Source organism: Biomphalaria glabrata, chromosome 10 (assembly GCF_947242115.1).
Source record: "Biomphalaria glabrata chromosome 10, xgBioGlab47.1, whole genome shotgun sequence".
Lineage (NCBI taxonomy): Eukaryota > Metazoa > Mollusca > Gastropoda > Planorbidae > Biomphalaria > Biomphalaria glabrata.
Window position 1 is genome coordinate 12,064,384 of NC_074720.1, and position 17,448 is coordinate 12,081,831.

A 17,448-nucleotide genomic window follows, 5' to 3' on the forward strand; every position below is an offset into this window, starting at 1 on the left:
AGTGTCAAGCCATTCTATAGAGTATACTAGAGTGTCCAGCCATTCTATAGAGTATACTTGAGTGTACAGCCATTCCATAGAGTATACTTGAGTGTACAGCCCTTCCATAGAGTATACTTGAGTGTACAGCCATTCCATAGAGTATACTTGAGTGTACAGCCATTCCATAGAGTATACTTGAGTGTACAGCCATTCCATAGAGTATACTTGAGTGTACAGCAATTCTATAGAGTATACTAGAGTATAAAAAAGAGTGTCTATAGAGTATACTATAGTGTCAAACTATTCTATAGAGTATACTAGAGTGTCCAGCCATTATATAAGAGTATACTTGAGTGTACAGCCATTCCATAGAGTATACTTGAGTGTACAGCCATTCCATAGAGTATACTTGAGTGTACAGCCATTCCATAGAGTATACTTGAGTGTACAGCCTTTCCATAGAGTATACTTGAGTGTACAGCCATTCTAGAGTATACTAGAGTGTCAAGCCATTCTATGATGCATACTGGAGCGTCCAGCCATTCTTCAATTTAGTCTAGACTAGAATCAGCATGTCAAAAAAAATTATGAGTTGGTGGAAGGGGGGGGGGGGACAGAGGGGAAGAGTCAAATCAGTTTGATTTGAGCAAGTACTGAAAAGTTTGGAGTGTAGCAAAAAATTTATGTTGGAGGAACACTCCAGGCCTTACACTGAAAGAAATGCTAAGTAACATAAACTTTATTACACCAGTGAAAGGAAAAAAAAACAAAACGAAAACACAAAACCACAGTTAATAGAACATTTAATTATACATTACATGACTCATTCTAAAAAGTTCATTTCATAACATGTATAAGTAACTTTTTAGAACTAGATGTGAGTCTTTGAACAAGAAACAATGCAATGAACTTTGGTTCCACAGTTAATCTCAGATGAAATAAAAGTCAAATTAAAACAAAAATTGAAAATCTCTTTAGATTCTTGAACAAGGGAAAACAATTCTAAAAAAAAAAATAAAGGTGCTAAAACACCAGTATGACTTACCTGAAGTAAATTTGATGATTTATGTTGCTAAATAAACTCAGGATGTCAAGACTGATCCAAACAGAACAGATTAAGTGTCTCACATATGAATAGATATCAATAAAGCTTAAGATAGATCAGATGTACACATTGGCTGACTGAAAGGTTTAGTTACAGTTTACAAAATACAACTAGTAGATGACACAATGACATGGATGGTAACTTGTTTACATTCTAATGAGTATTATGATAACAGGAACCTACACAAAGATCAACAAATCCATCCTAAAAACAACTGACATTCCCAACAAATCCATCCTAAAAACAACTGACATTCCCAATAAATCCATCCTAAAAAAAACAACTGACATTCCCAACAAATCCATCCTAAAAAAAACAACTGACATTCCAAGTCAAAAGATGATAAGGTTCATATATTTTTTATTTACCTTGCATTGTTAATCACAGATTTACTTAACATATAACCAAAGGAATGACACATTTTTTTGGGGGAAAAAAAGAGTTTCCTGTATGTGGTACAAGCAAAACATTCTAACTGTACAACTCAAATCTATTATTAATCACTTGATATATTTTAAAAACATTAAACTGAAACACTCACTCATCTATAATCTTCAGAATCGATCCTATAGCCATTATTATTATAATTATTGCAAGACTATGATGTCATTGCCAAAAGCACACTGTCTGTCTGTTCAGCAGGTCTTCAGTAACCAGACCAAGCCTGTACACACATGATTACATCCACTTCATGAAAGTGTGTCCATACACTATTCTTGTATTTTGTGACAGGAAAAATACCAGTCTCAAGCTACTTTAACAAATAGTACAACAGAAAAGGTAAAGCAAAAACTATTTTATTTTTAACTGGAGGTAGTTAAATCTGTTAGGGACCATGAGATGCCAGTTATCCTCAGTATTTCAGCCCCACCAAATAGTTCATTTTTTTTTATTTGTTCTTCTCTTTCCTCCTCAAACCCAAACAAACATTTTTTGTGTGTGTCTGGAGCATACAATGAAGCAAAATTATGGCTAGATCATTTCTATTTGAAAACATCTGACAAAAATTTTGTAGCAGTATACTCTGAGTACATAACTGATTAACAAAAACCAAATTAGTTTCTGCCATCTCACATATGACTAGTCGCAACAGAGTTGATAAAAGGATATCTTAATGGACCACCGGCGGACAATGGTTATGCTTGCCCTGGATGTGGCAAAATATGTAGGTCACAGCTGGGGCTGCATAGCCACAGGAAATACTGCATTCCTCATTAATCTTCGGACTCGAAGACAAGCCTTAATATTATATCATTGTAACTTGTATATTTATTTAGTACCATTAAGCAATTAAGAATCTCACTGAAAACAAACCTCTGACAATGTTAATGCACACAATGTTTCTGCAGATGATGTCTATGTTGTATTAAAACAATACATGCATCAAAAAATGCAAAGTAAAAAATATATATATTTTATGAAAGAAATAGTACATTTGAAAATATATATATATTCATTTACTAATCCAATGTAAAAATTAACCTTTTTTTTTGTACATCAATGAATGGTTGGGGAATTTATCCTGAAGTTTATAATTGCAATTGTAAATGAATAGTACATTAGGACCTAAACATGTGCATTGAAATTCACTTAAAGAAATAACCGAATGTAATATGAATAAAGATGATTCTGTTGACAGGAGATGACTAAGCCTAACCCAAACAGAGAAGCTAGCAAGCAAGTTACAATTTTATCAACAAGATTTGAAAGAACTAGATAAACAGAAAGCTAAACGGCATCCATGACAAGGGTATGGTCATTATCAACAGGTAAATAACATTTTAATATTTCATAGTAGACATGTCATAGAAAGCTACAATGGACATTTAACTGTTACTGGTGGACAAAACCAAACATGTACAAAATAACAGCTACAATCACTTGAAATGATCAATACATGGTGGAAATGTCTCTTTGGTGATCCATACAATTGGAGATATCACAATTTGAGTTCAAATACAAGTGCAAACTATCAATCTAAAAGACAATAACAAAGAGCACTTTCTTCTATCAAACTCCATACAATTTACAAGGTGGTTTGTTCACTTCTAGTGGATAGCATGACATGATTTAATACACTCATCCTTGGTAACAAGCCTTGTTGAGAAAGTAAGGTTACTCTGTACAATTAAGTCAAGTATTTGTGCTACATAATATTGGCAGCAAAGCATCACTAATTTATCATTAAGCCTCTTAAAGGATTCATTTTGAAAAACAAAAACCACAACAAACAAACTGTAAATAATGCTTATTACTCTACAAATCAGAAACAGATGGTATAGTTACAATGTTATCAACTGAGAAAAAGTTTTACAAGTTTCACAAGTTTTACAAATCTAGTTAGAAGATAGATGGGTAGAGGTAAGTTACAGAATGAGAAGATTAGATTCTTATTTCAGGTCTAGTAATTTAGTGTATATGAATCTATCATTATTGTTTTCCAGGTCATGTATCTACAATTAGAAATCAAGGAGTTTTCAAATGAAGGAGAATGAGAAGAAGACTATGCCTGCCATTAAAGAATGGATGAAGCAAACACGGAATGTCAGTGTGCTAAATACCACAGATTGGGGTCAACTTGCCTAATTGACCCTCAGATCTGTAATTTATTATCTCTGGACATTAAAGGCCAAGGGAAATAAGCCTATAGTATTTTTTAATGAAATTCAGATTAATTTTTTTTTAGACATTTACTCTAAATGTAAATTAAATATAGCCTACCAAAAAAATTGAAATCACAAAACAAATTATGTTGAAACTAACTGAAAACAAAACTAATGCATATCGCTGCCAAAAGAGAAAAAAAAATGTTTTGGAAATTACAACAGAAAATGATGTGAAACATAAAATAATAAACAGGAAAAAACTTTTCGTGTGGTGACCATGAGATGAGAACAGAATGAAGACAAAAGGCTTTATATCGAGAGAGATACAGACATATATTTTGTCAAAATATGTTTATTGTTGTGCAGAAGGTATCATAATATACAACAACCATAATTTATATCAACAGACAGGCTGAAACTTCCTATTATTTTTCATACACCATTAGCTTATGTGGAAGGGATATGAACTCAAAATAGACAATTTCAAACTTTATTTGTAATTAATTTTTCTTACATTATTTATGACTGTCCATTACCACTGAGTTCTGCTAATGAAAGAGCAAACACATGCAATGTTAACACTTTAGCTACCATAAGGACAGTCAAGGATTCAGATCCTATTTGTCTTACATACAAAAGAGATAAAAGGTCATTTCTCTGTATAAAACATGTTTTGACTCTGATACTTAATATATTTATATGTATGTTACAAGTGGTGAACTTTGCTTATGTCAGTATATGACATTTCAATATAAAATAATTCATTCAAATGACCTGCAACATGGAGCAACTTACATGAGGGGAAAATTATGTTAACCTCGGAATCACAATGTCTTTGCTATCTGATCATAAGTTAGTGTCAAAGACTACTTATTAGGTTCTCATATGCTGGGAGGCAGGGGATAAAAGTGATACGAGATTTAAACACTCCCCTGCCATAAAGGGCTTACCACACCATTGTGAAGTAGGTATTACCTAACCAATGTTCAACAAATAGGTCTTATTACATTAATGGCATGCAATTATTTTGGCATCAAACTTCACTTATTTTATTCAATTTATTACACACTTTGCTACTAATTTTTCTTGATAAATAGAAGTTGTTGTTTTATTTTTTTGATAGACACACAGACATTAAATGTGTCTTTTTATTGCACTAAAAAATTGTTTTTCCAATATAAGACCAGAATAAGAAACTATAGGAACTTGGTTTTGATCTCTCATTAAAATTGTATGACTTCTGACAATAATAAAATAAAAAACATAAAAATATAAATCTAAAAAAATACTATTTTGTCATATATGCAATGGACAGCATAAAAAAATATTTTTTTTAAATGCCCAGCTAATACAGCCGGTGACTACTTTGTATTCATGTATAAAAAAATGTAATCACAATTTCTTTGTGTTTTTAAGTCACAACTGATAATAAAACAATGTGTATTCAATAAAAAATGTTTAAAAATACCACAACAGAATCGACCTGCACAAAATATAATCCATTCAGTGAATAATGAAATAAATTTTCACTCACTTTTAAAAGCAAAACAAAAGTTTGACGCTTTTAAAAACTAAATGAAAATATCCATATGAAAAGAGAGAAACAGACCAACCCTCAAACAGGTGAAGGTAATTGGCGACCCATGCTTGATTAGTCAAAAGTTAAAGCGGTCAGCACTTCATGACAGTCAAGTAAATGGTTCCCATATTTTTTAGTCAGGGAAACCAAGGGGAAAAAATGTTTAGCTCAACAACTTTATATCAAGACCTCAGGGGCCTCTGCGGAGCAAAGCTTGATAAAATACTTGTTCCAAGAAAACAAAAGGCTGTGATAGTCGCCAACATTCCCAAGACACTCCATGAAACATTAACACTGCAATAAGTCTGAATAATTAGAAACACACCAGCACTACTAGAACAGAATCAGTTAGGTCAGTTTTTTGGATCTATCAGGTATACTAACTAAGTGATCTTTCAAATCTGTGCCATAGTCATTGGTGTCGCTTTTGCGTGGCATAACCCATGTATCATCTGACCCTGACACATGTGTTCTACACATTGGGCAGTTGCTGTGTCGTTCATCTCTAGAGAGGATTTTTTGTAAAGAAATAAAAAACAGCACACATATAATAATGAATGAGTGGTAAGAATAGTTACACTAAATTAGTGGGTCCCAAATTATTAGAATCCTGACCCCACTTTGTTTTTTCTAGAAAAGTGGTAAGCTACTACAAGACATTATTAAAAGTGTTTAAATAGTGGTACAGAAAAGTTTAGTTATTACTAATAGAGTGTCAGAAATAGAGAAGTTAAAATTTTGAAACTTTAATAGATGTGGATGGTTGGTATCAACATAACTTCTTTTCCTTAAAAATGTCTTTTTTTTTTTTTTAAGTTTAAGGTATTTGTAAAAAGATGACTGAAATCTGAGTGTCCCATTACTAATGGATTTAAGCTTCACACCAACACCCCAAATACATTTGGCCATTTTTATGTGAGTTGATTGATTAGTCTCAATATATTAACAGCATTACACCAGGATAGCAGCACTGTGCATTTCTGGCAAATAAAATCTTGAAGAAACTCTGTCATTACCTGGTCCAATTGTCAATGCAAATCTCACAGAACTCATGACAACATGACAAGGCCACACAAGCTCTTCTGTCCATACACACACAGCATTCATTGATAGGTTCTTCTGTGTCTGGCTTTTTCTCTGCACTGAAAGAGGACAGAAGGATCAACAAATGTAAACTCTGATTCAGTCTGCCTTTGTTGAGACTTAATGAAGTCAGATAAGGAAATGTTTGTTTGGTGCAACAGTAAATTGAAGTAATACAATTTCTAAACACACTCCCCTCTCTAGACATCCATGGGGTAGAAGATAGCAACTAAAGAGGTTGTTGGGGGGTCAACTGTTTAGGTAGGTGCCAGGCACAACATCTTTTGTTTTTTTCACAACCTAACAACCAATGTCAGATGCTGCAAGAAATCATGGAAGTTGAAACTAAAACTGAAATACCTCGTTACCTGTATTTTACTGGAAATCTGACTCAAAGACTTTATTGACTTTCACTACTTTCAAAACGCAGTTGTAGTCCTCACTAAACATGGTCTTCAAATGATAAGTTTTCTTTGTCAGTTGTAGTCCTCACTAAACATGGTCTTCAAATGATAAGTTTTCTTTGTCAGTTGTAGTCCTCACTAAACATGGTCTTCAAATGATACATTTTCTTTGTCAGTTGTAGTCCTCACTAAACATGGTCTTCAAATGATAAATTTTCTTTGTCAGTTGTAGTCCTCACTAAACATTGTCTTCAAATGATAAATTTTCTTTGTCAGTTGTAGTCCTCAATAAACATTGTCTTCAAATGATAAATTTTCTTTGTCAGTTGTAGTCCTCACTAAACGTCTTCAAATGATAAGTTTTCTTTGTTAGTTTTCCTCTTATCATTTCCTGGAGGGATCATGTCTCCAACCAGGACATTTTGAAACGGGCCAATATGCACAGCATCTATGCTCTTCTTACACAGAGAAGACTACGCTGGCTCAGAGGGAGTCAGACCCAAAGGCGCCCAAGACTAAGAGATGTCTGCAAGCGAGACATGAGAACCATGGGCATCAACCAAAGTATGAGGGAGGAGATAGCCCAAGACAGGACAGCATGGAAACAGACTGTACGTGCTGGTACGAACTTCAAAGACTGGACAAGAAGTAAAGCTGCAGAGAAAGAAGAAGAAATTTGCAATGTCAGCTAGCCATGGGACAGACGCATATACACACACAAACTGTGGCAAACTCTGCCGCTCCGAAATTGGCTTCATCAGTCACTCCAGATTCTGCCTCGTCTCAAACGAAACCAAAGCCAGTGACTCATCTCTGCGCATCTATTGTCTTCTGAGACAGAAGGAGTAATATATATGTATATATCATTTCAAGTAGTATTGTATAACATGCACGGTAACTATTATCTGCTATTCTTCTTAAATTTACATCAAGTATGAAAGTGTTTTAAACCAGTACCTAAATATAGCTGATGTGGTCATTTCATCTAAGTTTGAGGATGAGGGCTGCAGTGCATCTATTTTGTCAGCAGTGGACAGAGCTGACACCTGGTCAATGATTTCCTTGTAAGTTGCTACAAACTGGCGTAGAGTCAACAATCTTTTAGATTCTATTTCAGAATTGCTTGTGTTGATCTGGTACATGAGAAAGCGAATTTTAGTATATTGTAAATTAATAAAACAATTAAATTCATACTAAATATAATAACAGTTTCATTATTTGTTGGAAAAATAGGTCATATACATGTGACAATATTTGTATATAAAGCTACATTTCTTGCCATCCATGTCTACTAGTATGTTGACATTAACGTTTTTATTATCTGTAGAACAACTAGAAAAATTATGTTGTTGTTTTTTCAGAAATTGCATACAACTGAGATAAAATTGAAACTGTAAACATTGGAAACAAACAAACAAAAAAACAAAAAATTGGATTTAAACTTTGTTATTTACAAATTTTTTTTAAAAGGGGTGTTGACTACTGAAGAAAAGATCCATTAACTTATGGGTAAATACACCATAAATGACATCGATTAACAATTTAAGTATTGTGGGGTTGAATTTCAAAATGCATAGAACTGAAAAATAAAATACCTTCTTTTTTTATTTAATTAAAAATATTAATTTATCCTTAATATATATATACAGGGCTGCCTTGGCAGTGCTCGGGACCATGGGTGAGTGTCTTGTGCCGGGCCCTGAGCCATAAGGGAAGACTATTATATACCGTAATAGATCAGGCTAACGGGATAATTCGGCTCCAATGCTGTAACAATAACATTTCAGTATGTCCACCTCTAATACTGTGGGCATTTTTTTTGGTACAAAAGACATAGAACATTTCATAGGTGCTGTTGGCCTACTATTGGCCGCTTATGTGTATTATATACTGTATTGTAATTGTTCTGCATAAAAGATTTTTCTTTTAAGTTAAAAAAAGTTTTTTAAAATATCCCCATGGCTGCACGATGTCTATGCACAGTAGCCTATAAAACACTTAGGCGGAAGCAACCAATCCAAAGAGTTTATTTTGTATATAAACATCAACGTCCAATCAGATTTTTTTAGGAAAATGTGTAGTGATCAAGTTTGTGACAATAAAATCTGCGATCGCGGGGCCCCCCTCAGGCGCGGGGCCTGGGGCAGTTGCCCCACTTGCCACCCCCTAAGACCGCTACTATATATATATTATATCCAATATTGTTTAGCACAAATAAGACATACACATAAACAAATGTGTATATGTGAGTGTAAGCCTTTATACCTATAAATAATATCTGTAATTTGAAATGATGTTAATTATATCCCCCTTCAGTTATTGAGAAGATGCCAATGCTAAGTCTATGTGTTGTTGATGGTGTAAGATTCCCTTAATAGCATTCAAGTAATTATATTTTATCTATATTATTATATTGTTATTGTTACAATGGAATTAAGTGGTTAATATATGTTTGAAAGTAGAATCCAAAGGCTTAAAATAGTCTGCCAGAGAACCTCAATTTTGTTCAAGAAATAACAGAATTTTATTTACAAAATATAAGACTTCCATTTTTTAAGTAGAAACCCAAACACTCTTAACACACAATATAATTTAACTATCAATATTTAATTCACAAAAGGTAGACATTAACATGAAGCTTCAAACTTATTTACTGATTTTGCTTATTGACTTCCCTTGTTTTATATCCTGTCTAAAAATTATCTCCCTCAATAAATAGAGTCACTAATTTTTGTCAAATTTATATTTTTAAATAACTTTTGTACTAAAAGATAATTTCAGCCATTCTTTATTGCACTTTTTTTCTTAACCCAATAGCTCCTACATAGCTCTGATGCAGTGTCAAGCCCTAATGTGTAGAGACGCTACAGTAGTTTCATAAACCTTCCTATAAGAGCTCATCATGTATAAATTATGTGTATTGCTTTTTGTTTTCAACTTTTTTAAACATGGGTGCTCATAAACCTTCAATGTATATGCCCCAACATGGAAAAATAAGTATTTGAGCTTTTTTTGTTTATTCTAAAGGTATCAAAAGTATATGTATTTTTTTAAACTAGACATATTGTTCTATTTTTTAAAGCTATGTACTCTGTTACCTCTCTTTGATTAGGGTTATGTTAATTTTTAAACCAGAAATAGGAGCTATAGGGCAAATGTCCAAAGCCACATTTCTATAAAGACAGTTAACAAAAACTGGCTAACTAAATAAGTCTAGGAGAAAAAAAAACAGGTTGCCCCAACAAAATATGTATAAACAAATGTATATTCCCAATGACACTTATTTCTTCAAAGAAAATTATCTTAAGAGAGAGAAAAACTAAAAAAAACTTCTATTATTACTATGTACCTTTAGACAGCATATTCTGATAGTCCCTTTCCATATAAATGTTGTATCTGTACCTTCCTGTATCAAGAACCGCAACTGCTTACCAGCTCTATCAGTAAAACTTTTGGTCCTATATGTTTTGAAAGAAGAGAGTGTATAATTTTCTAAAAGTTTATCAATACAGCCAATATATTCATTCTGAGAGAGGGATCTGTGAATTATTTTATGTCAAGAATTTCCTGGTTAAATCTGGTTTTTCAAAGTATTGAAGATCATAACATGAGATTAGCAAGTACTTGGAACGAATACACTTTTAGAAATGTTTAATTTATTGTTGCATTAAGAGTTCATTTAATGTAACTATCTTTTTGTCTTTTAATCTAATGTATGAACAGTGCAAGATTTAAATAATTCAAATTGACCTACACAGTATTCAGCTGCTCGATGCAATCCACTATATCTTTATGTGAGACAGTAGCCAAACTTTTGATAATATTAAAGTGAGTCACTAATTTATTATTGAACTGACCCAGGTCACTCTCAGATGGTATACTTGAGGTCGCCTGACCCATGATATCTGATATGGCATGAGAAAAAAAAAAACTTTGTTGAAAATAGGTGAGCTGCTCAATATAATTTATAAAAGAGAAAATGTACAAACATTAAGAAATTGGATTATCATGCACGCTATTTGATTATAATGTAAGTTCCCTAGTTTCAAGAATTTCCTATTAATGATCCTTACTCTTAACTATCTAGATCTAACTAAGGGATTTCACACCCAGCTCATTGAAAATATTGTTTGGAAATATAACTTCTTAACATTAACACAAATCCTTTTCACATGGCTCATCAACCAGACACACCATTCCATTTAGTTCAACAAGAAACACCAACAGGAAATGATATCTTAAGTGGGTTTAGATGTACATAGAGTTTTAGATCTATTTTCTATGTATTATATATAATATAGATCTAGATATCATTTAATACAGCATAAAAAGTATAGAAGAATTATGTTCTTATTGATCAAAGCCCATCTGCTCTAGTAGATTAGTAATAAAATAGTTAATAAATGTGACTATAATAATGTCATTATAAATCATATCATAAATAATCATGATGATACTCATACTAGTCATACACACAGATTAAATAGATCCACTCTAGTATAAGCAACCTCCTTGATATTAATTGGAAAACACTCAACATATACCAACATCAAAACCTAAAGGATATAAATCAACTATTTATAGAAACATAACATAATAGAACTTAAGATCAAATTACAAAAAAAACAAAAAACTAGACTAAACAAAACATTAGATCTCTTCTTAACTAACAGACATGTTTAGAGGTAGACTATGAAATTATCCCTGGACTATATGACCATGATATAATTAAAATAAATTGTGAAATAAAAACAGTAACCCATATAAAACCAAAAAAGAAAAATTTACTCTGGAACAAAATGAAACTTAACACAATTACATCAAACTGCATTAAATGTTCAACAAACATTCCTATTACCAAAAAAAAAAAAAATTAATCAACCAGTTGACGATCTCTCTGGAATTTTATTAAAAGCCAACTCAAAAGCATTTTTACAGAAAATTTAATACCAGCTAAATACTCTTCCAACACAAATAAGCAAATGTTAGTTTAATAATAAATTTAAGAAACTTTGCAAACAAAAGAAAAGCTATTTAAACATTTAAAGAAACTAAGGCAGATGGAGAGTCCATAAAAAGTATATTAAAATTAAACACCTAACCCAAAAAGTAAACAGACATCTGCAGAGTGACTACATAAATGATATTTAAACCTTTCAACATAAATCTAAGAAACAGGAGTAGCACCATTTAAAGGAGAAGATAACTTAACACATAATAATAATAAAAGAAACTAAAGCTAACATTCTAAATAAATATTAGCATCATCATTTTTAGCTCCCAGAAGACAATTTTAGACATATTGCTTAATTTAAACCAAGATATAGATGTACTAGGGATCCAAAACTATTAGTTAACATTAAACCAAATAAAGCATCAGAAATTGATAGTATTCCAGCAAGATTACTCAAAGAACTAAGCAATGAGCTAGCACCAGTGTTCAAAATACTTTTTCAGGCATTACTAGAAAAATTGACTTAATCAGGGTAGAGTACTGAGGGACTGGAAAAATCTTGTGAAATTCCACTAATGACCTAATATTATATATTCTTTTACTTATTAGTAATAGGACTAGATCTAGATCTATACACTTGATATAAGTGATGTTTTTCAAAATCAAAGGGCTTAAATACAAATGAGCAAATAGACTAGATCTATCTAGAGATGCCATTTTAATTTTATTAGATTTTTCTAAGGCTAAGGCATTTGACAATGTTCAACACCAATACAATGAGTCAATATTTAGGACTTGCTGGTTCATCATTGCACCAATGGATTCCCTCATTCAAACTTTAATAAATACATCATCTAATCTGTTAGATAGAAGTGATCTAATAGATCTATTTCAGTTTCAGTACAGACTATAGGCTTACTTATCTTGTTGATTAAATTTTAAATTAATCTGACTATAGATCTAGTACTAAATAAATAGTAGAATTAAAAGATCTACTAGAGTCTAGTGACTAGTCATTAGTGTGTGACTGTGTCATAGAGTATAGACTAGTATAGAGTATAGAGGCTAGTAGATCTAAAGAAGACTTAAATTAAGTAAATCAAGTAAACAAATACTTCAAATAGATCTCTAGACAGTCTAACTCTAGAATCCAGATCAGGGGTTCTCAACCTGTGGGTCATGACTCCTTTTGGGATCGAATGACCATTTGTTGGGGCAGTTGCCAATGACCTTCGGAAAGTTTGGGTTTTCGTCTATTTTTATTCCCAAGTTTTGTTTTTGTTTTTTTTTCGTTTCTAATGTGTAACGTAACAAACACATTTGTACCATAGATGGTATAAAGTTATATTGTAATATATGAAATAAAGGGACATTATGCAGTCTTACTCAATATAACTTACAATCATGAAATGATCTGAAGTGTCAAATTCATAAATAAAAAAAAGAAAAAAAAAAGGGGGACACATCAATTAAGAACACTGACATATTACAAGAGGATACAGAAAGCACTTTTGGCGAGTGTAACATTAATGTATAAAGGTAGACATATTTTTCCATTGGTAATTACTGGTGCATTTTTTTTAATAATATAATTTTCATTTGAAAATTATGTCCCACCATAAATATTTTAAAATTACTATACGTCAAACGAGCAGCTTAACTTCATTGTGGGATTGTAAAGGTTCTAGCACGCAATGGAGCAATTGAAACTAGTATTACAACATCGTTTTATATTCATTAAAAAACATCAGAGGAACATGGATCTCGATGTAAGAAGAGAAAATGTAATGACACATTTTGCAATTAGGCTTTACTTCAAAAGTTCAAGCAGAAACTGAAAAACTCTGATGTAATGAAGTTCTATCTGCCGAATGTATAAAGCCAAACAATCTGAAACGTGCAAGTTTTGTTGATAAGTACATCCAGTATTTGGCAGTTCACTGTATGGGGTAGTTCCGAATCTATGACCTACTTTATAAAAAGTCATGTGACTGTGTTCTTATACATGGCAATATCTTCCTATGATAAGATGTAGATCTAGATTTAGTGCTAGCCTAGATCTAGTAGACCTACTAAATAATCATAAAAATTAGTGAATTCGACTCAGGACCGGACACAACAGAATGCGACAACACATGTTCCGGAAGCTCAAAATTGGAACCAGTGAAATCTGCCCATGTGGAGTATCACCAGAAAATGCCGACCACGTCCTCCAAAACTGCTCTCTCTACCAAGAGGCCCGTATAAGACATTGGCCCCAAATCACCCCAATAGAAAGAAAACTATATGGAGAGCTCCCTGATTTGGAAACCACTGCGCAGTTCATCTCATGTATTGGTCTAGTCATATGAACACTCCAACATAACAATGAGAATGATGAAGAAGAAAAAAAAAAAAGTGAATTATTGTAATATACTTTTTATTACTTAAAGATGTCTAGATCTAGACTATTTTCATGTTTAAATTACTATGCAATCAATGAGGTCATTAATGTAAACAACACACCCACATGACTGAGAAGAGATCCGAACTACCCCATTAACAAATGTACGTTTTCCATGCCTAGTCCTACTTTTTTAAATTGCCACTTAAGTTTGCATTAACATAATAAACATAAATAAAGTAGATGAATGAAAGTTATAAAGTTGTTGTTTTTTTTTATTGAAGCACAAAATTATTTTTACAATAAATACTATATTACTTACATAATGCTTTTGGTATGCTCAGATTTATAAACATCATGGATGTCCACCTACATTTTGATTACAATTATATAATATAAGCAAAATGAAATTTACATAGAGGCGTATGAACGAAATAAATTTTACAGTAGGGGGTCGCCGCCTAGGGGGAATCGTGTTAGGAGTCGCCGAGCAAAAAAGGTTGAGAACCGCTGATCTAGATTATTATTAGATCTATATAGTAATATACTGATATAATAATAATATAGATTATAGATCTACTCTTGATTATATAGATCTAAGTTATACTATAGTATAGTCTATAGACGTATAGACTATACTGTGTATATCTATAGTAACTATAGTATAAATATAGACAGTATAGATCTAGTAGTGACAGTCAAAGTTGTTAATTTAATGTAGATCTAGATTTAATAAATCTAATACTTAAACTTAATAATAATAAAATAAATATTCTTAATTTAGATTTATTATTTAATTGTAATCTAGATTATCATAATCATTGATTATGGTTTTATTATAATAATAATAATGATACTTAAGTCTCAAGTATCAGTATGGGCTATGCCTAAGCTAGGCTATGTCAGTATTGGCATGATTGCTGGCTATGGCTATTTTATGGCGAGGCTATGGGCTTATGGCCAGTATCTGAGTATGGCCATGGCCAGCACTGTCAGTAGTGTCAGTGACAGTGAGTATCTCATCAACTCATCTGTTTGTATTGCCACTGCCAGTATCGGGCGTTTTGATAAATATTTATTTAGTGTTAAGACTGACTAATTAGAGTTATTATTTATCGAGATATACTAATATAGAGTATGAGTTGCATTTTATTTACAGAACCTAGGCTACAAGTAGATCTAGAGTCTAGATCTTGATCTAGATCCACGATCAACAAGATCAAAGTTTTAGACAATAACAAACGAAACGGAAATACTACATCTATATATAGATCTAGATTTAGAATAGAGATCTAGAATGTTGACAAGTTATATAGGCTGGTAGATATTTTGTACTAAAAAAGATCAACTCTAAAACAAAACAAAACAATATATACAATGTAATCTAGTGCATTTAAATGAAGTATGCATGAGCGCAAACAGAAAAGGAAAGGGTGGGTGGGGGGGGGGGGGTTCAAACTCTCCCCGCCCCAACGAAATAAATTCTTCTCTCAATAATCTGTTTCTTATCATTGCCTGGGCTTTATTTATAAGTATATATACAAAAATGCAACAACCTAGGCTTAGAAAAACTAGAGTACCTATTACACTGAAATTACACTGTAATTTACAGAGACAGTCACCAATAAGGATGGGGGGGGGGAGGGACTAGGGATGTTTCCCCATTCCTTAAAAAAATACAGTTACCGAATATCATGGGTCAGATGTCCTAAAGTACACCACCTGAGAGTGACCTGGGACAGTTAAATAATAAACTAGTTTGCTCGTGTAATTTTGGTCACTGGACTGCATCGAGCAACTGAATATAGGCCTATATATATGATCATGGTCGTATCAAGGATTTTTTTCGGGGGTAGGGGTTGGGGGAGGGTGCGATAAAAGTTAAAGGCTCTCATAATTTTTGTTATAATCATATTTGGTGTAATGGGTTGCCTGAATCAGCCAGGAAAGCCAACGACTTAGCAGAGTTTAAGTCACTGATTAACAAGCATGACTAGATTGACACATAACATGCGAAGAACGTGATTTTTTTTTTTTTTTTTTTGTTGAACAACGTCTGTAATCAATAAAAGCAAAAGGTGTTGATAATAGCTTCCAAAATTACTATTTTAGAAATTTAAAAGATACACTTACATTGACGGTGTATTATACTTCGTAATCAGTTAGACTTAAAAGTTTAAACTTACGCTGCCAAAAAATGCTGTCATGCACGCAAGTAGCTTGTAAACACATTTTCTGCTCGTTGAAATTTGTAAAGAATTGACTGAAAAACATCATGACTCAAAGACAAAGATTTCATGTTGATGTTCTACAAGCAACCGATTCGGTAGTGATGTTCTACAAGCAACCGATTCGGTAGTGATGTTCTACAAGCAACCGATTCGGTAGTGATGTTCTACAAGCAACCGATTCGGTAGTGATGTTCTACAAGCAACCGATTCGGTAGTGATGTTCTACAAGCAACCGATTCGGTAGTGATGTTCTACAAGCAACCGATTCGGTAGTGATGTTCTACAAGCAACCGATTCGGTAGTGATGTTCTACAAGCAACCGATTCGGTAGTGATGTTCTACAAGTAACCGATTCGGTAGTGATGTTCTACAAGTAACCGATTCGGTAGTGATGTTCTACAAGTAACCGATTCGGTAGTGATGTTCTACAAGTAACCGATTCGGTAGTGATGTTCTACAAATAACCGATTCGGTAGTGATGTTCTACAAGTAACCGATTCGGTAGTGATGTTCTATAAGCAACCGATTCGGTAGTGATGTTCTACAAGCAACCGATTCGGTAGTGATGTTCTACAAGCAACCGATTCGGTAGTGATGTTCTACAAGCAACCGATTCGGTAGTGATGTTCTACAAGCAACCGATTCGGTAGTGATGTTCTACAAGCAACCGATTCGGTAGTGATGTTCTACAAGCAACCGATTCGGTAGTGATGTTCTATAAGCAACCGATTCGGACACAATAAGAAACGATGTGTCAGCAAGTTCGTGGATGAAAGAAACTTCCTGTGCATGAATGGGGATATTTTAATACATAATGTAGCAAGAATTAAATAGTTCCTCATCAACATGCCAGCGTGGAAGTGCAGGGAGGAAGTAGGCCTATTATGTTTTTTCCACCTGAAAGTGCACACCTGACCTGAAATTTTTGGGGGACGGAAGGAAGAGCTGGTGGTGTTCTAAGTGGGAATCTAACATGTTATAGTTAGTAATGTTATAGTTGGTAATGTTATAGTTAATAATGTTATAGTTGATAATGTTATAGTTAATAATGTTAGGCCTATAGTTGGTAATGTTATAGTTAATAATGTTATAGTTAATAATGTTATAGTAAGTCATGTTAT

At 32.9% G+C, this 17,448-nt stretch overlaps 1 protein-coding gene across 2 annotated transcripts; it reads right to left on the reverse strand.

The window, feature by feature from the left end:
- Nucleotides 1-768: 768 nt before the first annotated feature.
- On the reverse strand, nt 769-15,366 carry LOC106066554 (RING finger protein 141-like). 2 transcript variants are annotated; one of them, XM_056044383.1, is made up of 7 exons: nt 15,259-15,357; nt 14,419-14,465; nt 10,514-10,664; nt 10,109-10,217; nt 7,717-7,892; nt 6,289-6,414; nt 769-5,777 (listed from the first exon to the last, which is right to left on the reverse strand). In XM_056044383.1, the coding sequence occupies exons 2-7, from the start codon at nt 14,453-14,455 to the stop codon at nt 5,621-5,623; spliced, it is 756 nt and encodes a 251-aa protein (XP_055900358.1). In that variant the 5' UTR covers nt 14,456-14,465; nt 15,259-15,357; the 3' UTR covers nt 769-5,620. The 2 variants fall into 2 exon arrangements, with proteins under 2 accessions (XP_055900358.1, XP_055900359.1); XM_056044384.1 differs by lacking the exon at nt 14,419-14,465 and having other exon boundaries at nt 15,259-15,366.
- Between the last annotated feature and the right edge of the window lie 2,082 nt (nt 15,367-17,448).